At 38.8% G+C, this 25,990-nt stretch overlaps 1 protein-coding gene across 6 annotated transcripts in view; it reads right to left on the bottom strand.

Moving 5' to 3' along the window:
• ASCC1 (activating signal cointegrator 1 complex subunit 1) overlaps positions 1-25,990 on the bottom strand; it is a 176,816-nt gene that overhangs the window by 48,330 nt on the left and 102,496 nt on the right. For all 6 annotated transcript variants that reach the window (XR_004731955.3, XM_078345628.1, XM_054242939.2 and 3 more), the window contains 2 exons: positions 19,328-19,464; positions 13,343-13,462 (listed from right to left, as the gene is read on the bottom strand). Coding sequence is in view for 5 of the 6 variants with exons in the window: in XM_078345628.1 (XP_078201754.1) it covers positions 13,343-13,462; positions 19,328-19,464 (257 nt within the window). In the remaining variant the exon portion in view is untranslated. The remainder of the gene's footprint in view (positions 1-13,342; positions 13,463-19,327; positions 19,465-25,990) is intronic.

Raw genomic sequence — 25,990 nt, 5'->3', positions numbered from 1 at the left:
TGCCTCCTGGGTTCAGGCAATTCTCCTGCCTCAGCCTCCTGAGTAGCTGGGATTACAGGCACGCACCACCATGCCCAGCTAATTTTTTGTATTTTTAGTAGAGACAGGGTTTCACCATGTTGACCAGGATGGTCTCGATCTCTTGACCTCATGATCCACCCGCCTCAGCCTCCCAAAGTGCTGGGATTACAGGCGTGAGCCACCGCGCCCAGCCCTATAGTTATCTTAATCTCTTTCCCCAATTATAAAAATAGTACAAACTCATTATAGAAAATATGCAAAGTTCAGAAAAGCATAAAAAGGAAAACATAACCTCACCATGCACAGATAAACACTTAACCTTTTTGTGTTAAGTGTGTATCTACAGGTGATGTTATGTAATCAGAAAAAAATTTCAGATAAACTGGTTTTAAGTTTCTGACTAACACCATCGCAGAACCATAATATAATATAATATTTATTCTTCTTCCTTTTTTTTTTTGGAGACAGGGTCTCATTCTCTTGCTAGACTATAGTGCAGTGGCATGATCTCAGCTCACCACAACCCTCCACCTCCCAGGCTCAAGCGATTCTCCTGCCTCAGACTCACAAGTAGCTGGGATTACCAGCGGGCACCACTACCACCAGCTCCAGCTAATTTTGTATTTTTAGTCGAGATGGGATTTCACCACGTTGACCAGGCTAGTCTCCCAAAATTCTGGGATTACAGGCATGAGCCACAAAGCCTGGCTGAACCATACTTCTAAATATCGTAACTTAGATCTGAACATAACCATGCACCACAAACTGCACCTCGATTACAAATCACAATTGAATAATTCCTCAGTTTCCTTCTTCTCTTAAAGAAAAAAAAGTAGACAAAGAGTTCAGCTGTAAAGAACTGAACATGAAACACTGAGCATGAAATACCGGAGTAAGTAAACTAAACAGACTACATGAAAGAAATTAGTTCCCACCTTTGTCTTTTTGGAAAACTAGGATTTCTGACAATTTACAGACTCAAAACTTTGAAGAAACCAATGTCCTTTAAAAAGTTCTAGTGTAGCCAGGCTCAGCGTTCTAGAGTAGCACTTTGGGAGGCCGAGGCAGACCAATCACCCGAGGTTGAGAATTCAAGACCAGCCTGACCAACATGGAAAAATCCTGTCTCTACTAAAAATACAAAATTAGCCAGACATGGTGGCACATGCCTGCAATCCCAGCTAAATCAGGAGTCTGAGGCAGGAGAATCACTTGAACCCGGGAGGCAGAGGTTGCAGTTAGCCAAGATCACGGCACTGCACTCCAGCCTAGGCAACAAGAGCAAAACCCCATCTCAAAAAAAAAAAAAAAAAAAACAAAAACCAGTTCTAGTGTAACCTCTTTTACACAAGAGGAAATAATGCAGAGAGGTTCAGTTGCTCATTCAGTGACAGAGGAACCAGAATACAAGTCTACAGGCAGCCTGTCCTATTTCCTTTTTCTTTTCTTTCTTTCTTTTTTTTTTTTGAGACAGAATCACTCTGTCACCCAGTCTGGAGTGCAGTGGTGTGATCTGGGCTCACTGCAACCTCTGCCTCCCAGGTTCAAGCAATTCTCATGCCTCAGCCTGCCAAGTAGCTGGGATTACAGGAACCCGCCACCATACCTAGCCAATTTTTGTGTTTTTACCAGAGATGGGGTTTCGCCATGTTGGCCAGGCTGATCTCAAACTCCTGACCTCAGGTGATCTGCCCGCCTCGGCCTCCCAAAGTGCTGAGATTACAGGTGTGAGCCGCTGTGCCCAGCCTGTTCTGTTTTCAGTTGACTGTGCACTCCATGAAGGCCGGCTCTTTGTCTTATTCACTGTTTTATCTCTGCACCTAAACTAATGCCTGACTGGCACATAATCAGTGTTCAACAATTTTCACATGCATTCATGAATGAATTCATAGACAGTAAATATTTTGGAATTCTGTTAAGAGAACTTAAGGGCACTTGGACATAATCACTCAACTTCAGGTTGACAATGCGTCACTGTATTTCTAACAGTGTATTATTTCAATCCTTACTTTATTGATCCTTTCCTGTTTATAAATAAGTCACAAAACTTCTCTATGCCTTTGCTTCCTAATAAGCAAATTAAAAATAACACAGGGTTGCTACGAAAAAGGAAATGAATTTTTCTTATGCAGCTTTATCACTTAGCTAGTGTTCTGGATTTGAAAACAGAAGGCAGTTATTAATACATTAAATCTAAGCTCTTAGTTCAAAGCCCTGCAATGCTACCAAGCTCAAGCATTCCAGGACCATCTTTACAGATAAGGAGTTTGTGCTGCAGAATGATCACTGACTCCCTAGAAAGTGCAAATTTCAGACTTTTGTTTGAACTTTTCCTCCCAATTTAATTCAGCTTCATCCAATTAATGCTTCTGAGGCCAGGCGTGGTAGCTCACGCCTGTAATCCCAGCACTTTGGGAGGTGAAGGCAGGTGAATCACAAGGTCAAGAGATCAAGAACATCCTAACCAACATGGTAAAACCCCGCCTCTACTAAAAAATACAAAAATTAGCTGGGCATGGTGGTGTGCGCCTGTAGTCCCAGCTACTTGGGAGGCTGAGGCAGGAGAATTGCTTGAATCCAGGAGGCGGAGATTGCAGTGAGCCGAGATTGCGCCACTGCACTCCAGCCTGGCACCTGGCGACAAAGTGAGACTCTGTCTGAAAAAAAAAAATGCTTCCTGAGTGCTCACCGTGCACAGACATTATGTTAGTGACTACGAGAATAAAACTATAATGGTCCAAGGTATTATGTATGAAAAAAAGAATAAAAACTAAGCAAAGATGGTCCTTCTTATTAAAAATCTACAATCTACTAAGATACAATTTTTATTATTTTTTATATGAGACTATAAAGTAGATTTTGGTAATAACAGCAATACAGAGTGCTTTGGGTAATTTAAAAGTGGAAGAGATTATAGTGGGGTTAGGATCAGAACAGGTTACAAGGAGGATGGGCTTAGGATAAGAAGCTAACTGCACTCAATGCATTTTTGTATATCAGTTGAATAAATAAATAACAAACATTCTTCAAACATCTACTATGTCATGCATTATGAAAGGCAGCTGAATAATACATACTCCCTGCCCCTAAGAATCTTATAGTCTATTTAGGAAACAGAAGAAAGGATGGCAAGAGGAAAGAGAACCCTAAATTTAAATCGACTAAATCCTCCAATCAAAAGACACAGCCAAAACCCAACGGCATGTTACATCCAGACCCGTTTCACAGGCAAGGATACACAAAGACCCAAAACAAAGGGATGGAGAAAGATTTACCAACCAAATGGAGAGTAAAAATAAATAAATAAATAAATAAATAATAAATAAATAGCAGGAGTTGCAATTCTCGTAGCGGATAAAATAGATTTTAAAGCAACAAAGATATAGTGGTGAAAGGATCAATGCAACAACAAGAGCTAACGATCCTAACACCCAGATACATAGAGACTTAGACACAATGAGACAGAAAATTAATAAGGATATCAAGGACTCGAACTCAGATCCGGAACAAGTAAACTTAATAAATATTTATAGAGCTCTCCACTTCAAATACACAAAATAAACATTCTAGTCAATACCACATCACACGTACTCATAGGTTTAAATGAAACATTGATTGGCCATTATTAATACCCATTTTTTTTAAGAATAAAGCAATATATTTCCACTCACTCTCCCTCTTTCTCTTCCTCTTTCTTCCTCTCCTTTACTCATTTTTTTTCTTCTTTCCTTCACTCAAAAAAAGAAGAAATCAACTTGTAAACCTCTAGATCCAGGTCGGCAATGTCTCTCTCATTGATTGAATTCCTTCCTTCCCTTCCCTCCCTCCCTCCCCCCTTCCTCCCTTCCTTCATCCCTCCCTTCCTCAAAAAAAAAAAAAAAAGAGGAAAGAGAAATAGCATTTGGACACAAAGATGAGTAATATAAGGGAAATTTCAGTCACAACAAACAATATTAATAAAGACACAAAAGATCATCAACCAGTAATGAAGCAGGCTGGGGCCCAGGGCAGGGATAAGATAGGGGGAGATAAAGCTGAAGTACTAAGATGGTGTCATATGGAAGATCTTGAATGATAGACTGAGGATTATGAATTCAAAAGATGACATGAAATGATGCAAGATTTTTAAGGAAAGTCCTATGGTACATAAGCTATCACTTGGACTGATGTAGTAGTGTTTCATAATATCTATAGTCACTGACATAAAAGTAATGTCTAGGTTATATTCACAAGAATGAACTACAGAAATATATGTGTAACGTGATCAATTTATGTAAAATGATATGCATGGACAATAACTCTCAGTATTTTCTCTGGGGAGAAAAACTTGAGAGTCAGAGCAGGGAGAAGAGAGCTGTTTAACTTTCACTTCACCTATCTGTAAGATTTTATTTTTACAGGCAAAACAATGTAAAAAGAAGCTTGGCTGTGAAAGGAAGATAGCAAACTATGTATAGTGATGCCGGGCTACATCACTGTGGAATTTAATACACACATATATACCTCTCTCATCTTTTCACCTAACATCTCAAAAGAGTACACTATATCCACTTACTTTTTTTTTTTGAGACAGAGTTTCGCTCTTGTTACCCAGGCTGGAGTGCAATGGCGCAATCTTGGCTCACCACAACCTCCGCCTTCTGGATTCAGGCAATTCTCCTGCCTCAGCCTCCTGAGTAGCTGGGACTACAGGTGCGCACCACCATGTCCAGCTAATTTTTTGTATTTTTAGTAGCGACAGGGTTTCACCATGTTGACCAGGATGGTCTCGATCTCTTGATCCACCCGCCTCGGCCTCCCAAAGTGCTGGGATTACAGGTGTGAGCCACTGCGCCCCGCCTCCACTTACTTTTAATGTCCTCTTTCTGTCCCATAAGCACAGGTTTTACAGTCAAAAAGAGCTGGGTCAAGCCATAATTCTACCACTTACAAGCACATACTAATTACTACTCACCTGGACCTGACCAAGTATAACACCAAATTGTTAAAAAATATTAATAATAAATACATATATGTCTTTCTTTTAGCTTGTCTGATATTATATGTATGTGTGTGTGTGTGTATATATAGATATATATCAAAGACAAGCTTAAAGAAAAAAATTACTTGCTATCCAGAAATAATGACTGGTAAATTGTTTATGTATCCAGACTAACTTACTTATTTTTCTATTGCTGTCTCTTCCCACTTTTGAGATGGGGAAAGTCAGTGTGCAAATTGTTTTGTAATCTCTTTTTAACACATAATAACATACAGTGAACATTTTCCTAAGATGTAATGCTTAGTCAACCCACAGTACTCTCTATTCTACAGATGTTCTATAGTTTATTTTCCACCAATATTATTTTGATGACTATTTAGACTGCTGCCAGTATTTACTGTTATATACAATATTGTAATCAGGATCTTCATATAGATATTTGTCCATACTTCTGATTAATTCCATTGGATAAATTCCTACAGAAAGAATCAACAAGTCTAAGAAATATAAAATAAAACTCTAGGAGTAAACAGCCAATATGCTTTCTAGAAAGCTTATATTAATTTATACTTTTACCAGCAGTGACCTCGTGTCTTTTATCAAACATCTACCTAGTTTTCTTGTACTTCTAAAATTAGCCTTCCTTGTAACAGATGAATTATTGAATAGATTTAAGCTCCCTAAGATAAGGGGCATTTTACCCATTTTTGTATCCCTTATGGTGTCTGGTACAATGCCTGGTACTTTGTAGGTACTAAACGATTTATTTTTGGATATTTATCTTTTGTCTAACTATTTATTAGTATTCTTACTGATTTACAATTTTAAAGCTTTTAAAAGTATTCTTAGAATGGTATTTATCTGCCAGTAATGACCATTTTGTCATTTTAAAACTCATTCTTCCTTTTTCTTTTTAAGAGATAGGGTCTTGCTGTTGCTCAGACTGGCCTAAACCCCTGGGCTCAAGCAATCCTCAAGTCTCAGTCTCTCAAGTAGCTGGGGTTACAGATGCATGCCGCCATGCCTCAAACTCTCTTATTATTTCCTAATAACTTGGTAACTGCAGGTAACCTTGTTTTATCTCTGATTAGAAAGTATAATATGTAAGATACCAGCTCATTAAAATCTATTAAGCCTTACTTTAAGATCCAGTATGTAATCAATTTTTTCTACTGTTCTACTGAAAAGAATATAAATTCTGTAATCACTGGGCATATAATTCCAAAGATGACTATTAGATGAAACTTGTTCATGGTTAAAATATTCTGTATGTTTACTGACTTTACATCTGCTTGACCTACCAATAATTGAGAAATAGGTTGCAATCTCCTCCTATGAGGAAGGATTTCTCAGTTTTTCCCTAATAAAAAATTAATTATACAAATTTCACTTAATCTACTTTGAGGCTGTTTTATTAGGCTCATACAAGTTTAGAATGGTTACATCTTCCTGGTAAAACGAACCCTTTATCATATGTAATAGCCTTCTCTATTGCTAATAATGCATTGTTTATTTAAGTTTATCATGTTTGATATTAATTCTGTTATGCCAACATTCTTTTGGTATTTGCCTTTTATATTTTTTTCCTTTGTACTATTTCAACCTTATGTAGACATGTCACTTATTAAAAGCATATAACTTAATTTTATTTATATCTAATCTTGTAATATCTTTTCTTAACTGCTGAGTTTATTTCATTAACATATGTTATAATTATTATATGCCTGGATTTCTTCCCACCACCTTAGTTCTTAATTTCTGCTCATTCCACTTTTTCCTATGCTTCTTGCCCCTTTTTGGATTGAATTTATGTTTGTCCCCCTTTTTCTGTCTCTACTTGTTTGTAATTTATACTATTTTGACTTATTTTTAAATTTTTACTATGTACATTTAGCTTTTCAAAGTCTAAAGTTAATTATATCTTAATATCCTACCACTCCCCTGAAATTTACCAAAAAAACCTCTCTAGAACACTTTAATTCTAGAATTCCCCTTAGTCCTGATTTACATGCTGTTAGTAGATATTTTAGTTCCATCATTTTTAAATACCCCCTTAAATATAAAATCACTATTTTGTATAGACTGTCTCATTTGTTCACCATTGCTTTCTGCATCTCATACTAGTCTCCTTACATCTCAGACTTTCTGGATTCATTTTCCTTTTCCTGAAATAGACCCTTTAGAGGTTCCTTTACTGTGAATATCTCACAATGGTAAATTCTCTCAGCTTTTGCTCATCTCTGGAAGTCTTTATTTCATCTTTGTTGTTTAAATCTTTTATTTTATTTTTTCCTGAGTACACAATTCCAGGTTCCCGGTTGTCTTCTCTTAACATTTAGAAAATATTATTCCACTGTCTTTTGGCTTCTGCTGTTGCTATTGAGAAATCTGCTGTCGTCATAATTGCCAATCCTTTGTAGGTGGCTTCTTTTAAGATCTTTTCTTTGCCTTTAGTGATCTGTAGTTCCATTATGATCTACCTTGATGTGGACTTCTTTTTATGTATTCTGCTTGCATTTAATCTTTTTCCTCTTATCTGCTGTCTACCTTAAGCCAAGCCCCTCTAATTTCTTCAAGTCGCCATCTGTGTCACTCTCCTACTCCCCATGACCCACCTATATATCTGGAGTTTGCTAGGCTTTTTCTTGCCTTGGGACTTTTGTTCTGCTCTTCTGTTTGCCTAAAAGCTGGAAAAATCCTTTTCACTACTCTCAGCCTGCAAACTCCAACTCCTGTAGATCTCAGTTTAACATCAATTCCGTAGAGAGGCTTTGACTGTGCTCTTCCCTAAATTTCCATAATAGTTGCCCTCTGTTACAGAGCATCGTTTTTTCCCTTGTTTAGTCTTTATCCTACTTTGCAATCACATTAATATATTCATGTGATATTTGTTAATGTCTGGTTTTCCCCACTTGTCTGTAAACTATGCTGGAGCAATGGCTGTGTCCGGCTTTATTCATTACTCTATACTCAGACTCTAACATAGTGCCTGGGAAACAGTAGGCTTTCAATAAATTTTTGTTGAATAAACAAATGACCAACAGAAAGCCACCTTCCTTCAGATGGCATATAACAGCGCTTCTAGATCTAACCCCTGCCTACTCTGCAGCCTCATCTCCCACCTTACCCCATTCCCATCCCACACATTCTATTGGAAAATAATGTGCTTTCCTGCCTCTGTGACTTTGCATTTGCTCTTTAGTCCCATTTCCTAAAAAAGTACTCCTTTAGTCTGCAAACTCCTTATTCAGCAAAGAAACCTACTTCCTGAAGCCCTCCTTTAGGAGATTTGCCCATCCCTGGGCAGAGTTGTGCTGCCCTTCCCTGCAGCCCTGGCATCTCAATCACAGCCTCACCCTAGTGAATCCTAATGGATGCCATCTGCCTCTTGTGGATGACAGAAACTCTAGGGTCTACTGCCTGTATATCCTAGGCATTCAAAGAATGCCTGGGAAAAGGGGACTAGAAAGGCCATGCCAGGCAGAATAACTGAAGGTGCCAGGTCTTTGAGAAGATAAGAAGAAATGGGGTCAGAAGAATAAGGGATTAGTCTCATCAGAGCAAATGTTTTCAGAAAAACAAGAAAATTGAGTGGGATAGCAGAGATGAAAATAGGTGAACTATGATAGGAAAAGGAGGAAGCTGAGGCAGTAGCTTCATGTTCTTAGTAAAACGTGAGAAACAAATCTTTTGAGAGGGACAAGGGTGAAGGGTTGAGACAGTAACAGACAGAACAGCCACAGCATTCAGTATGTAAGTCCCAACAGCTGACTACTAGCTAATGTAAAAGCTTCCTTAAACAAATTCCTTACCAGTCACACTTTACCAAACCAAACCGAGGATGCATTAGTAAGTTCACTGTCCCAGCTCTCTGATTCCAGAGAACAAATCTAATCTAAGTGGTTCCATCCTTTTAAAGGTCAGGCATTTCACATTCAGTCATTTAAGAAAATCTTTGATTTTAAACATTATATATGAAAGCATACCAAAAACGTTGAGTGCTTGTGTTTTTATTACAACATGTACTTTGTTACACACAGCTTGTATTGAGCTGTCTTTTCACAGAAAGAAAAGGATTGAATGGTCCTTAAAAACAGGACCATGTGTTTGTTACTAGCTTCTGTGTTCATCTGTACTGTTTTGCAAAATATCTTGCACAAAGGAGGCACTTGAATAGTTTTTTCATGAAATTAATTAAGTGAGTAAGTCCCTTAGACATCCTAAATTTTGAAAGGGGAATTTACAAATCTTTTTGAAATAATACAAATGTGGCTATTCTCGGGAAGAGGAATAGACAGTGGAAAAGAGAAACTAGAGCAGTAAGAGGTAAGAATTATCCAAAAATATTCTTGGTTGATTATACTAGTGGATTCAGTGCATATTTCACATTTTCACAAGATTTTTTTTTTTTTTTTTTGAGACAGAGTTTTGCTCTGTCACCCAGGCTGGAGAGCAGTGGCACGATCTTGACTCACTGCAACCTCCACCTCCAGAGTTCAAGCAATTCTCCTGCCTCAGCCTCCTGAGTAGCTGCAATTACAGGCATGAGCCACCACACCTAGCTAATTTTTGTATTTTTAGTAGAGACAGGGTTTCGCCACGTTAGCCAGGCTGATCTCGAACTCCTGACCTCAGGTGATCTACCTACTTTGGCCTCCCCAAATGCTGGAATTACAGGCGTGAACTACTGTACCCAGCCTAAAATAATACATTTTAAGTTAAATTTTACACCCTACTTTAAGAACAAAAATTGGAACATAGTCTATCCTACTCAACTAACCCTACTTAAGCTCTCTGAACTTCCCTGATCTACCAAATGGGCATAAAAACAGTATTTATCTTACATAGATGTTAAAAAGACTAAATGGAAATAATACAATCTAAGCACCATGCCAGGCAAGAGTAAACGCTAACCAAAGTTAGTAATAATTCCATAGAAACTGCAATCTAAAATGTTAGAGATAAAATGTTACTCAGACCAGTGGTTCTTACAGTGTAATCCTTGGCTCTCAGAAGGTCCCTGAAACTCTTTCAGGGAGTCCCTAGGTCAAAACTCTTTATATGACATTATTTGTCTTTTTCACTAGGATGACATTTGCACTGGTGCAAAAGCAATGGTAGGTAAGGCTGCTGGGACCATAGCATGAATTACAGTAACAGCGTCAAACTGTGCTAGTAGTAGTATATTCTTCACTATATATTTGTACAGTTTTAAGTTTCATTTAATCTTGATAAAGCAGTAAAAATGATCAATTTTATTAAATCTCAGTCCCTGAGTGCACGTCTTTTAATATCCTATGCGATGAAACTGGCAGTATGTATAAAACACCTGTTCAAGCTCTGTTCCTTTTGGAAAAAGAAATACAAAACATAAAAGAAAATAAAGAAAAATAAACAAATAAAGTACTTGGTCCATATACCTAAGTAGATGGCTGTCTAAAAAATGCACTTGTGAGCTGCCTAAATTGTGAGTTGAACTAGTCTTGATCCATGGAACAACATCTTTACTTGAAAGATCCACAGACAAATTATGGTTATTCAGACCTGGCTATTTGGCAGACATTTTCTCAAAAGAGAATATGAAGGAAAATAATTGTCAGTATTTGGTACCAATATTAAAATTTGAGCTTTCAAGTAAAAATTAGAATTATGGAAAATGTATATCTGCCACCATGAGTTTGACAACTTCCCAATGCTTAAAAATTTTTATGAAATTGGTAGTGATATTAACATATTTTAAATATTGCAAAATGAAATGTGATTTGAGAAATCTGTGTAACTCAGTGAACCGGTATTTTCTAAATGACCCATGTTAGAAAACTGTGCGTGGCTTAAAGATCCAGTAAAAATGTATAACAGACCAATGGATTTTAATCTAACAGAGTATGAATGTTCACTAATACAGGTTCGGATTCCACAGCGCAACTAATCTTTCTTTAAAAAGGCTGAGCAGAGTGGCTCATGCCTATAATTCCAGCACTTTGGGAGGCAGAGGCGGGCAGATCACAAGGTCAGGAGATCAAGACCATCCTGGCCCACATGGTGAAACCCTGTCTCTACTAAAAGTACAAAAAATTAGCTGGGCATGGTGGCACATGCCTATAATCCCAGTTACTTAGAAGGCTGAGGCAGGAGAATCGCTTGAAGCAGGGAGTCAGAGGTGGCAGTGAGCCAAGACTGCGCCACTGCACTCCAGCCTGGGCAACAGAGCGAGACTCCACCTCAAAACAACAACAACAACAACAACTAGTTGACTTGTCAAATTCAGAGTAGTACAAAATATCCACAATTATCTAGAAAGACCATTAATGTACTCCTCACTTTTCCAACTACATACCTGTATCTGTGAGGCTGGATTTCCTCATATACTTCAACCAAAACAACATATCACAATAGGCTGAATGCAGAAGCAGCTATGAGAAACCAGCTGTCTTCTATTAAAGAGATTCACAAATATGTAAAACCATGCCTATCTTCTCACTCAATTTTGGGGTTGGAAAATACAGTTAGTTGCTTTTCATTTAAAAAAATGTTATATAAACAAGAAGTATTATTTTTAATGAATAAACAAGTAAATTTCTCAGTTTTAATTTCTCATCAGGTAAATATTGACAGATACAACTTAACGTAAAACAAAAATTCTTTGAGGTTCTCAATACTTTTTAAGAATTATGAAACCATGAGACCAAAACGTTTGTGAATTGCCATCTTAGATGATCCATTGTTTCTGTTCACAAAGTTCAAAAATAATCTACCCTATGCACAGTACACTGTAGTTCTACAGTACTGTGAAGGCATTTGGATAGTTAGAACACAAAGTAAATGATCCAGATATCAAATTTCAACCTGGCAGAAATATTTTGGGATATCCTAGTATGTGATCTCCTATAAAGTAATAACGTGCTCCTGGTTTTCAAGGTAGGTCATTAGAAGGCTCTTTAGGCACATGCCAGGTATTGAGGAAAAGAAAAATCTGGCACAGAACACACACGAAAATAGCTCCTATACCATTCTATACCATTTTGCCTCCCTTCCCGCTAAAACTTGCTTCCAAATGAACCAAGATAAGACGCCATTGAGATTATCGATTCAAATTAAGATAAGAGAAACCTTATAAGAAACCCTGTAGGAAAGCAAATAAATGTGGAAGCCTGCCTAGAGAATCAGATTTTCTCTAGAAGGTTTCTGGCTCCGTGTGAACCTTCTTCCACCCTGCCCTAAATAAAAAGACCACACAAAAACAAATTTCTAATGCATGTGGGGCTTCTCTGTTCACCAAAGGCTTTGATTCAACTAATAAATGACATTAACATTGGAAATGTCTCTGGATGCCAAGGCCAGCCTTAGAAATCGCCTTGACTGCAGACTGAGAATTCCTAGGAAGGATGTAGGTGTGGTAATAACAAAAATTCAAAAGAGTAAGCATTTTCTGATGCTTTGACAATATTAATCTGTGCCGAGCACTTTTTCAAGCATTTTATGTAATTTTTTTTTTTTTTTTTTTTTTTTGAGACAAAGTCTCACTCTGTCGCCCAGGCTGGAGTGCAGTGGTGTGAGCGTGGCTCACTGTAGCCTTGACCTCCTCAGGCTCAGGTGATCCTTCCACCTCAGCCTCTTGAGCAGCTGAGACTACAGGCGTATGCCATCGTGCCTGGCTAATTTTGTTTTTTTTGGGGGGTTTTCTTGGTAGAAATAGATCACTCTGTTGCCCAGGCTAGTCTTGTACTCCTGGGCTCAAGCGATCCACTCACCTCTGCCTTTCAAAGTGTTAGAATTACAGGCATAAGCCACTGCAGCCAAAATTAAGATTAATAACCCTATGAAATTGGTAAAGTTTTCATCCTCATTTTGTCCTGCTATTCACTATAACTGCACTGCATCACGTTTGAAACTTGTATTCAAAAATACCATCCTTCCTGCCTCTTATCCTGGAAAACACAAAGGAACCAGTGAGTCCTACAAAAACTAGATCGTTGCTATCAATACCCATTATCCAAGTAACTCAGTGGCTACCAGACTAGCCTGGTTCAGGGTGCGCTGCCTGTAGTCCCAGCTACCTGTAGTCCCAGCAGAAGGATCCCTGGATCCCAGGAGGCTGAGATCAGCCTGGGCATAGTAAGACACCCATCCTAAATATCAGAGTAAAAGTCTGATACTTTTTCCTACAACAAATTCCTCTTTCAAGAGATTAACTTACTATTTGAAAAAGAGAGAGAGAGAAGAAAAGGAATTAAAATGTTCTTTACAATAAGAACTCAAAAGGAATCAAAATGAATCAAACTTGCAAGGATGCTTTTAGGTACCTCTCAATTAAAACAAAGAAGCATTCCAGAAATATACCTGTTGGAGCCATCTTTCATATGGACTTTGGCGTAAAGAACATCCACCATGCCAGGATCATCATTCATGTATTCTATCCCTGCCATCTCCACTTCTAGGGGTTTACCCCCAGAAATGTCACTGCAAAGAAGAAAACATTAAGGTATTTATAACTGTTTAAGCTAAGAGGGCTATTACATTTTGAAACATGGTTAATATACATAGTTAAATATGTATGTTACTTACATATGTGCAAAAACTTAGTGTTTTTCCCTAACATTATCTAATTCCCCTTCTAATTTCAAAATTAATAAATTTTCAATGCAGGCAAATTGGAAAACACTGGAAACTATTTCCAATGTCACACCATATTTATCCCAATACCAGTTTATTAGCACTGTCTCACAGAGAAAGCCAAGTGATGACAGTTCTGATCCATAAAGACATTTACTATGTTGGCTCATCTCTCAGGGCCCCATCTCTACTATTTCTACAAGTTACGAAGAGCATTTCACTCATATACCAAAGGAGGAGGTGTATACTAATAACACATTTTTACTTACTTTTTTTTGTTGTTTTGAGACAGAGTTTTGCTCGTTGCCCAGGATAAAGTGCAATGGCATGATCTCTTCGGCTCACTGCAACCTCCGCCTCCTGGGTTCAAGTGATTCTCCTGCCTCAGCCTCCTGAGTAGCTGGGATTACAGGTGCACACCACCACACCCAGCTAATTTTTGTATTTTTAGTAGAAATGGGGTGTCACCATATTTGCCAGAGTGGTCTTGAACTCAGGTGATCCTCCCACCTCAGCTTCCCAAAGTGCTGCGACTACAGGCATGAGCCACTGTGCCCAGCCTGATATCACATCTTTAAGAGCAATATGTCAGTATTTACGAGAAGACTTCATCAATAAACACCCTTTCCCCAAGGAATTCCATTTCCAGGAGCCCATCCTAAGTAAACAATTATAAATTCAGTTACACGTAAACTTGTGTAACTGTTGATAAAGCAAAGTTCTCCTTTACAGAAGAACTCCAAAACTAATAAATGCAGAAGGAACAATGAAATTAGATCCTTGCAACCCTTGATAAATTAATGGATCTTGACAATGATCACCCATGGCTGCTGAAACTTGGGCAAAAGGCTAGGGGAAATATAAAGAGACCTCTTTAAAGAGGAGCTCTATAAATAATAGTTATGATAACCGCACCTGAACTCACTGACCAAGCTGAATATTAACAGAAAAACAACCAGACAGATTGCTTCTAGGAGAAGTGAATTCGCTGGAAAAAGGCATGAGGGAGCCTCAGGGGTAATGGCAGTGTTCCATGTCTTGACTGGGGTGAGGATGCATAGGTACAGACATTTGTCAAAGCTCATCAACTACACATCAGAGCTGTGCATTTTTACTGTAAGTAAATTATACCTCAAAGGAAAAACATACATATATGCATCCAAAATATTAATGGTAATTATTTTTAAGTGGTAAGATTACAAGTGATATTTTATTTTTGTTTATCTGTAATTCCTGGCTTTCCTAAAATTAACATGTATTCCCCTTGTGTTAAGAAAAGCTCCACCATTCTGTTTTCTTCCTGAACTCCTTATTAAAGAAATCTGTGCTGCAATCAGAAAAGGCCTTGTTGCGCCATGCTGAAACCCAATTAAAAATCAGCTCACTGCACAGCCTTCTCCAACCCCCAGGAAGATAGGCACTTTCTCTATCTTATCCACATCTATAGCCTCAAAACCTGACACCATGCCTTATACAAAATGGGTGTTCAATAAATCTCTGGTAAACGTTTAATAGATGTTTTAAGGGGGAAGCTGTTCTGGACAATTTTGAGAAGAATGTGGTCACATGCTGATATATTAAATAGTGTGGGTAACTGTCCCTGCCCAAATCTCCTGTTGAATTGTAACCCCTAATGTTGGACGTGGGGCCTAGTGGGAGGTGTAGGGATCATGGGGGCAGATCTCTTGTCAATGGCTTGGGTCATTCCCTTGGTGATAAATGAGCTCTCACTCTGAGTTGACACAAAATCCAGTTGTTTCAGTGTGTGGCACCTCCACCGCCACTCTCTGTTGCTTGTTCCTGCTTTTGCCATGTGACATGCCTGATCCCCTTCACCTTCTGCCATAATTGAAGCTTCCTGAGGCCTCCCTAGAAGTCGAGCATGCTCCTTCATAAGCCAATTATGCCTCCTTTCTTCATAAGCTACCCAGTCTCGGGTATTTCTTTTTTTTTTTTTTTTTTTTTTTTTGAGACAGAGTTACGCTCTTGTTACCCAGGCTGGAGTGCAATGGCGCATTCTCGGCTCACCGCAACCTCCGCCCCCTGGGTTCAGGCAATCCTCCTGAGTAGCTGGGATTACAGGCACGCACCACCGTGCCCAGCTCATTTTTTGTAATTTTTAGTAGAGACGGGGTTTCACCATGTTGACCAGGATGGTCTCGATCTCTTGACCTCGTGATCCACCCGCCTCGGCCTCCCAAAGTGCTGGGATTACAGGCTTGAGCCACCGCGCCCGGCCTCGGGTATTTCTTTATAGCAATAATGCAAGAACAGCATAATACACATGCTATATTGGCACTAAGTTAAAATGTGGCACTGCCTTAAAACAAAAGTTGGAATTAGATGGGGTACCAAGAATAAAAAAAAAAAATTAAAAAAGATACAATGAAACAGGATCCAAAGCCTGCTTTATGAGCAGAAACACACTCTTTCAACCTACCCCTAAAGCTTATCAAGAGGGAGATTAAAAAGCAGGATAGAAATCCAATGGTTTGCCCAATAAATACTCTTTGTCTTGGTGGCCAAACAATTACATCTGGGACACTGGTAAGCAAATTACTTTCCAACTGATGACATGTGAGGCAATAATTAGGCATTAATGTTTGCTCATGGGTATTTTCTCTTTTCTTTCTAGTCCCTTTTAAACTTTTCTGGTTTGACGTCAGGCCTGCTGGGAACACTGAGGCACAGGAGGGTGCTGCTGGGACTGAAGAGCTGCACATGTGTCAGACTCCAGACTCAGAGTGAGTACATGGTCTGTGTCCTACATCTCACAAAGAAAAGTCACCAGGGACACAGCCGGAGCATCTGAATTTACTAAACACTGAATAATTAATTCACAATCTATAGAGCTACATGAGCCTTTCACTGAAAAATTGAAATAAAAATCCTGTTTTTGGTCTCATCACATCCTTCAAATTAAAACACTACCCCAAAATTTAAAACAAACATTCAACTACTCATTGTTCAAAACCCACTTATGAGTGAGAACATGCGGTGTTTGGTTTTCTGTTCTTGTGTCAGTTTGCTGAGAATGGGGTCTGTTGAGGGGCGGGGAGGCTAGGAAAGGGATAGCAGGGGGTGAGGAAATTGCGGAGGGATAACATTAGGAGAAATACCCAACGTAGGTGACAGGGGGATGGATGCAGCAAACCTCCATGGCATGTGTATACTTATGTAACAATCTTGCACAATCTACATATGTACCCCAGAACTTAAAGTATAACAAAAAATAAATAAATACTCAACTACTCATTTCCTTAATATAGCACCACAGTTTTAATCAAATTCCAATATAGCCACATTTACTTTAATACTCCAATTTTAAAAACCATCAAATTAAACTACAGCATACTATGTACAGATCTATTCATTTTTCAGGGTTTTCCTTTTCATGTTTTAATTTGGCATCACTACACCATAAAAGGTTCAGGTTAGAAATGCCATTATTTACTGACATTTTTTCTAAGTCACAAGTACAAAGATTAAGGTCAAACAGTAAGAAAAAATTAGATGATTCAATTTGACTAACTGACTTACCAGAGCTTTAATAGAAGTACCTTTTTTGTTTTTTTTTTTTTTTGAGACGGAGTTTCGCTCTTGTTACCCAGGATGGAGTGCAATGGCGCGATCTCGGCTCACTGCAACCTCCGCCTCCTGGGTTCAGGCAATTCTCCTGCCTCAGCCTCCTGGGTAGCTGGGACTACAGGCACGCGCCACCACGCCCAGCTGATTTTTTGTATCTTTAGTAGAGACGGGGTTTGACCATTTTGACCAGGATGGTCTCAATCTCTTGACCTCGTGATCCACCCGCCTCGGCCTCCCAAAGTGCTGGGATTACAGGCTTGAGCCACCGCGCCCGGCCCTCCTTTTTGTTTTTTTTAAGAAGTAGTCTCTTCTCAGAAGTAAATCAATTTTGCACTTCTTACTTTTCACTTTTTAAACAAATGCATGTGACGAGGGAAATTAGGAGAAGAAGGTTGGGGAAGCTTGCTTTATTTTACTTGCTGGTTTCACATCTTCCCAGCTTTTTAAAAAGAGCATCTTTAAACAAAATTTTGCATGCACTGCAGATTTTTGGCAGGGTAACTTTGTCCTATTTCAAAAGCTTTGCTGAATTTGAAAAACTACAATTACTGTTTTCATACAGTCATGTCAAAAATTCTGAGGAACTATTAAGATCGCTCTTTATTCCCCAGGCACAGTAACTCTGACATGCTTAAAGGGCTCAGATTTGGCATTCAGGCACAAAAGGCACCAAGAGACATAAAAGGGAAGAACCCAGCTAAATCTTCACATAGCTTAGGATAAAGCTTCAGTGATTAAAAACCTGTGACTCGATTTTCATAAGGTAAGAAGAACAAATACTTCTCTAAACAAATATTTTCTCTACCTTTAAATTTTTTCTTAGGATTATCCCAATGGCACCCAAGAAACTCAGCAGCCTTCAGTTTAGTTTAGCAAAAAGTAAACTGGGAGTAAGTTCAAGTATCAGAACTGATCCTCAAACCAGGCAAAACTGCTCTGCTTTGTAAAATAAAGCATCACATTTTCCTTTATACAAGGAAAACGGCAAGTAACTAATGACAAACACAAAATTATTTTGAATTTTAGGTAAGATCTAGAGAAAACAGATATGTCCATTACTGAGCAAAGAATAAGACAAGAAGTGTTCTTTGCTCTCTGAGATGTAGAAAAGATAGTCAGATTGCAAATCTTATCAGCTTATGAACTTGCTCAAGAAAAACATCTTGTCTTTGAAACAATTTGTGGAAAAGGATAACAGGCCCATAAAGTGTTTATACTACACAGTTTCACATACAACATAACTAGAGAAAAACTGTAGATCCTTTTACCTTGTTCTACCCAATGAACCAGGTAAGCCATTTCTACAAGGCCATATTAGAATAGCATGGGGCCTGCCTGCAATAATGAAATAAAAGAACTATTTGAGTGAATTGGCTTTCAAATTTCTCTCCTGTAAATCTAACATAAAAGGAAGAAAGTAAAGGTAAACAGGGGAAGATATGGTTCTTTGAAATAAAGCTGTTATGTCAGACGTATGTATAAATTAAAATTTTACAGTAAGAAAGGATAACAACTCTGCCCTCAGAATAGTAATGCTTTCCCTGAGTCAAAACAGATTGCTTAGACTGTTTCTAGTATCCTTGCTGAACTGGCTAGGCATGGCAGCTCACTCCTGCCATGCCCAGCCAGGCAGTGGCCGAGGCAGGAGGGTTGCTTGAGACCAGAAGTTTGAGACCACCCTAGGCAACAGAGCAAGACCCCATCCCTACCAAAAAAAAAAATTTTATATAAAAAGTTTAAATTTTTTTAAATTCTCGATGAATCAAATAAAATTATTAGCTTTTCTTTTTTTTAAGTCAGTGTTTCTGAAATATAATGAAGATTTTCCTAGAGAATCATGTTACAATGTTTGAGTTACTATGATAGGATAATGACCCCCAAAGATGATGTCCCACTCTCTGGAATTTATAAATATGCTATCTTACATGGCAAAAAGACTTTTGTAGATATGATTAAGGTTAAGGAATCTGACATGACAGGTTATCCTGGATTACCTGAGTGGGCTCCATGAAATCACATGAGTCCTTCCCATGTGATTCGGCCTCTAGTTCAAAAATAAGTCTGTAATACCAAAAAGATGCCAGCCCAGGTAGACCACCCATTCCCATCCCTGAGGATACTCACTTAATGAATTCCTCTTTACACTGCTGCAGCATCTCACATGTCTGCTGGATCTCCTCCTCACTCAAAAGGACCAACATCCCAATAGTTAGATGAAGCTTTTTAGGATTCTGGAAAATGCTGCTGTCAACCCCATGATCCTTTATCAAAGGAAGAAAAACAAGAAACTCAGCCCATACCAAGGCAAATGGCAAGAATAAAACTGAGTCCCCAGAAATAAACCAACACATCTACAGCCAAGTGATTTTCCATAAGTGCCAAGACCATTCAGTAGAGAAAGTCTCCTCAATAAATAATGCTGGAACAATAAAATACCCACATGCAAAAGAATGAAGATAGACTACTACCTCCTACCATATACACAAATTAACACAAAATGAATCATGACCTGGAATTTGGCAATGGATTCTCAGATATGACACCAAAAATATGAATGACAAAAGAAAAAAATAAACTGGACTTCATCAAATTAAAAAACTTTTGTGCATCATAGGACACTATCAGGAAAGTGAAAACTACAGAATGGCAGAAATATTTGCAAGTAATTTATCTGATAAAGGTCTAGTATCCAGAATATATAAAGAATTCTTCCAACTCAACAACGAAAAGACAATGTAATTTTTTGTTATTATAATGTTCTGGGTACATGTGCAGAACATACAGGTTTGTTACATAGGTATACACGTGCCATGGTAGTTTGCTGCACCCCATCAACCCATCATCTACATTAGGTATTTCTCCTAATGCTGTCCCACCCTAGTCTCCCACCCCCAACAGGCCCCAGTGTGTGATATTCTCCTCCCTGTGTCCATGGGTTCTCATGGTTCAACTCCCGCTTATGAGTGAGAACATTCGGTGTTTGGTTTTCTGTTCTTGCGTTACTTTGCTGAGAATGATGGTTTCCAGCTTCATCCATGTCCCTGCAAAAGACATGAACTCATCCTTTTTGATGGCTGCATTATATTCCATGGTATGTATGTGTCAATCTATATTTGATGGGCATTTGGGTTGGTTCCAAGTCTTTGCTATTGTCAACAGTGCCACAATAAACATACATGTGCATGTGTCTTTATAGTAGAATTATTTATAATCCTTTGGGTATATACCCAAATGGTATTGCTGGGTCAGATGGTATTTCTAGTTCCAGGTCCTTGAGGAATCGCCACACTGTCTTCCACAATGGTTGAACTAATTTACACTCCCTCCAACAGTGTAAAAGTGTTTCTGTTTCTCCACTTCCTCTCTATTATCTGTTGTTTCCTGACTTTTTAATGACTGCCATTCTAACTGGTGTAAGATGGTATCTCAATGTGGTTTTGAGTTGCATTTCTCTAATGACCAGTGGTGATGAGCTTTTTTTTGTATGTTTGATGGCTGCATAAATGTCTTCTTTTGAAGACATTTGTCCACTTTTTGATGGGTTGTTTTTCTCTTGTAAATTTGTTTAAGTTTTTTTGTAGATTCAGATATTAGCCCTTAAGATAATCTAATTTTTTTTATTTTTTAAGAAACTGGGTCTTGCTCTGTCACCCGGGCTGGACTGCAGTGGCATAATCACAGTTCACTGTAACCTCAAACTCCTGAGCTCAAGCGATCCTCCTGCCTCAGCCTCCCGCATAGCTGGGATTATGGGCGTGAGCCACAGAACCCAGTTGAACCTAATTTTAAAATGGGAAAAGGCACCAGGCACGGTGGTTCACGCCTGTAATCCCAGCATTTTGGGAGGCTGTGGCAGGCGGATGACTTGATGTCAGGAGTTCAAGACCAGCCAGACCAACATGGTGAAACCCCATCTCCAAGAAAAATATAAAAATTAGCTGGGTATGGTGGCAGGCACCCGTAATCCCAGCTACTCAGGAGTCTGAGACAGAAGAATTGCTTAAACCCGGGAAGCGGAGGTTGCAGTGAGCCAAGATCACACCATTACACTCCAGTCTGGGCGACAAAGTGAGACTCTGTCTCAAAAAAAAAAAAAAAAACAGGAAAAGGACTTCAACAGACCTTTCTCCAAAGAAGAAATACAAGTGGCTAACAAACAGAACTGGATAACAAGCACATGAGCATCATTAGTCACTTAGGGAAATGCAAATCAAAACCACTATAAGGTACCATTTCACACTCAACTAAACTATCTATAATCAAAATAATGGAAAATGACAAGTGCTGGCGAGGATATGTAGAAATTGGAACCCTCATACATTGTTGCTAGGAAGGTAAAATGACTCAGCCACTGTGAAAAACAGTTTGGCAGTTCCTCAAAAAGTTAAACATAGAATTACCATACGACCCAGCAATTCTACTCCTAGGTGTATTCCCAAGAGAATTGAAAAAGAAACTCAAATACATGTATATGCATGGTTCCAGAAGCACTACTCACAATAGCCAAAAGATGGAAATAACCCAAACGTCCATCAACAGATGAATGGATAAAAAAACTGTGGTATATACACACAGTGGAATATTATTCAGCTACAATAAAGGAATGAAATTCTGGCTGGGCGCAGTGGCTCTTGCCTGTAATTCTGGCACTTTGGGAGGCTGAGGCAGGCAGATCACCTGACATCAAGAGTTCAAAACCAACCTGGCCAATATGGTGAAATCCTGTCTCTACTAAAAATATATAAATTAGCCAGGTGTGGTGGTGGGCATCTGTAATCCCAGCTACTCGGGAGGCTGAGGCAAGGAGAATTGCTTGAACCTGGGAGGTGGAGGTTGCAGTGAGCTGAGATCGTGTCACTGCACTCCAGCCTGCGTGACAAGAGCAAGACTCCATCTCAAAAAAAAAAAAAAGAATGAAATTCTGATACATGCCACAACACCACGATGAATCTTAAAAACATTATGCTAAGTAAAAGAAGCCAGACACAAAAGGTCACATGTTGTATGACTCCTGCTGTAATCTGGGTATTTGACTCTCCAAATCTCATGGTGAAATTGGATCCTCAACACCTAAGGTGAGGCTTAATGGGAGGTGTTTGGGTCCCAGGGGCAGATCGCTCATGAAAAGTGTAGTAGTAGAGTTAAAACTTACTCATTACTGCCAGGACAACGGTGTTAAGAATTTCATTTTTTTTTTCTTTTTTTTGAGATGGAGTCTCGCTCTCGTCACCCAGGCTGGAGTGCAGCGACACCATCTCAGCTCACTGCAACCTCCACCTCCGGGTTCAAGCAATTCTCCCTGCCTCAGTCTCCCAAGTAGCTGGGATTACAGATGCCCGCTACCATGCCTGGCTAATTTATATATTTTTAGTAGAGACAGGGTTTCACTCTACTACTACAGCTGATTACTATAATCAAAAGAGAGCCTAACACCTCCCCTTGCACTCCTACTTGCTCTCTTGCCATGTGATCTCCGCACACACCAGCTCCTCTTCACTTTCCACCGTTGAGTGGAAGCAGCCTGAAGCCCTCACCAGAAGCAGATAACTGACACCATACTTCTTGTACAGCCTGGAGAACTGTGAGCCAAATAAATCCCTTTTCCTTATAAATTACCAGGCTCAGGTATTCCTTTATGGCAACAATGGATGGAGTGAGACAATTCCATTTATATGATATATCTAGAACAGGTACCCACAGAGACAGAACACAAACTGGTGGTTATCAGGGGCTGGGGAGGCGTGAGGGAAGAGCAACTACTTAATGGGTATGGGGCTTCCTTTTGGGGTGATATAAATGCTAGAAAACAAGAGCAAGTTGGTAACTGCAGAATACAAATGTGCTAAATACCACTGAACTGTTCATTTTTAAATGGTTAATTTTGTTATGTAAATTTAACCTCAATAAAAACTTTTTTAAAAAAGGAAATGATGGCCTAGGAATGGAGTGGTCCAGAAAAAACAGAATGTCATCTAAATGTGGGTTCTAAAAATACCTTTTATTTTTATCAGCTTTGTTAGTTCAGGAGCAACTGAGTTTCTTATGTACTTCCCCAAGGAATAATACACTCTATAAAAACACACTGCTGTTTCTACCATAGTGGACACTGTAGTATTTTCAGGTAAAATACTTGGTGTTGAAAATCAATTCTTCCATGCAAAGAGATGACTGAAAAATGAATCAGGAGAATATCCAGACACTGGAGTTGTCACATAAAATATGATCAACTTTTTCTGGAATCATCATTCCTAGCACTTTAAAACTTTTGGCAGGTGGATCGCCTGAAGTCAGTGTGAGACCAGCCTGGCCAACATGGTGAAACGTTGTCTCTACTAAAAATACAAAAATTAGCCTGGCATAGTGGTGTGTGCCTGTAATCCCAGCTACTCGCAAGGCTGAGGCAGAATTGCTTGCACCCAGGAGGCGGAGGGTGCAGTGAGCCAAGATTGTGCCACTGGAGACAGAATTGAGCTTAGGAGACAGAATGAGACTCCATCTCAAAAAAAAAAAAAAAAAAATTAGCTCTAGAAAGAACAAAAAGTAAATACACCTCATAAATCCCTTTTTTAAAAACTTGAGGTGAAATTTACATAATATAAAATTAACCATTTTAAAGTGTACAATTCAGCAGTATTTATATTTAGTGTATTCACTGTTGTGTAACCACCAGCATTCTTTAATAGCGAAACATTTTTATCATCTAATAAAAGCATTCCATACCCATTTATTTACTTAATTCATTTTTATTTTTATTTTTGAGATGGAGTCTTCCTCTATCGTCCAGGCTGGAGTGCAATGGCATGATCTTGGCTTGCTGGAAACTTTGCCTCCTAGTTCAAGCAATTATCCTGCCTCAGCCTCCTGAGTAGCTGGCTTTACAGGCGCCTGCTACCACACCTGGCTAATTTTTGGAATTTTTGTAGACAGGGTTTTGCCAAGTTGGCCAGGCTGGTCTCGAACTCCTGACCTCAGGTGATACACCCACTTTGGCCTCCCAAAGTGCTGGGATTACAGGTGTGAGCCACCATGTCTGGCCCCCATACCCATTTAAATAAATAATCACTCCTCTTTCTCCATGCCCCATCCCCTAGTGACCTCTAATTTGCTTTTATCTCTTCTGGATATATTATATAGAAAGAATCATGCAATATAAGACCTCTGTGACCAGCTTCTTTCATTTAGCATGATGTTTTCAAGGTTCATCCAAGCTGTAGCATTATCACTGCTTCATTCCTTTTTAGAGTTGAATAATATTCTAGTGTATGGATGCATGTACCAAAATTTGCTTATTAATATAACTACTGACAAAGATTTCTGGTTTTTTTATACTTTTGCTATTATGAATAATGCTGCTGTAAACATCTGTGTACGCACTTCTGTGCTGACATCTATTTTCAGTTATTCTGGGTATATACCCAGAAGGATAACTGTTGGGTCACAAGGCAAATCTATGTTTAACTTTTTGAGAAACCACCAAACCATTCTCTGCGTTGGCTGAACTAACAAACATTCCCAGCAGCAATGTATGAAGGTTCCTGTTTCTCCACCTCTTCACTGACACTTCCTTTTTTAAAAAATTATAGTGATCCTAGCGGGTATAAAGTTGGATGTGCATTTCACTAATGATCAGTGATGATGGCATCTTTTCAAGTGCTTTTTGGACATTTGTACATCTTCTTTGGACAAATGTCTACTAAAATCTTCTGCCCATTTAAAAAATGTCTTTTTATTGTTGAGTTGTAAGAATTCTTTATAAATTATTGATACTATACCCATATCAGACCATGAATCCCTTTTAAAGGAAGGTAGGTCTCAATTTATTAATTTCATTCTGCAAATGAAAACAAGAAAGAAAAAGCTGAAGCTCTTCTATTCCAACGGGAATGAAACAAGAATCCTGTCTTTGAATTGAAAGTTCTTAGTGTATAATCAGGTCACTGGACTAATAAATTGCCCCAAAGGCAGAGAAATGTATAGATTACATACTGTTCTTGGTTTGCCTAAGGCTTACTGCCTAATACTTGCCTTGGCAACAGTAGTTAGTTGATTATTCATTTTCTAAGTGTTAATGGAGCTTGAGCTATTTTTATATCTGATGAAGAGTTTTGTGATTTCACACATCAACCCAAATTGCCTTATTTAATGAAAGTGATTTTAAGGAACAATCAGCTTAAAATGTGTCAAGGAAGGCTAAGTGCAAGTCTTACCACCCCAGCTACTCTAACCTATGACACAACTTGCCATGTTAGAAAAGGCATGCAAAGCCCCTCAAATGATTTTAGTATGCATAACCCCATCCCAAAGTACAGTCGAGAACAGTTCCCCAGCAATAACAGTAATATCTGTTGAGCCCTTGCTCTGCTCCAAACGTTTTCTATGCAATGTATAGACAAATATCTTATGAGAGAAGCACTATTATCATCCATACTTTACAGATGAGGAAACTGAGGTACTGAAAAATTAAACCACTTTCCTAAGGTAACTTTGCTAGGAAGAGATGAGGTCAAAATTCAAACCCAGGCAGTCAGGCCCCAAAGCCTATACTTTTGATCAATGTTATATACGTAGCCTTCCTAGTAATAGTTGCCCAAAGGAGGCTAGGACCATAGGACCCCACCCAGAGGCAAGCCCATATGCATTTCAACACAGCTCACTCAATAAATAGATCTAATCATTAACTCAGACCTGAGAATAAAGGAAATCTCATAATTATATGAAAGGAAAGTGGTTTTAACATTTGCCTTTTCTAGCCAGGCACAGTGGCTCCTGCCTGAAATCTCAGCACTT

The sequence above is a fragment of the Callithrix jacchus genome, chromosome 12 (assembly GCF_049354715.1).
Source record: "Callithrix jacchus isolate 240 chromosome 12, calJac240_pri, whole genome shotgun sequence".
In the NCBI taxonomy this organism is placed as follows: Eukaryota; Metazoa; Chordata; class Mammalia; order Primates; family Cebidae; genus Callithrix; species Callithrix jacchus.
Note: the sequence above shows the minus strand (reverse complement) of the source record. Positions and strands in the feature narration are given on the sequence as shown.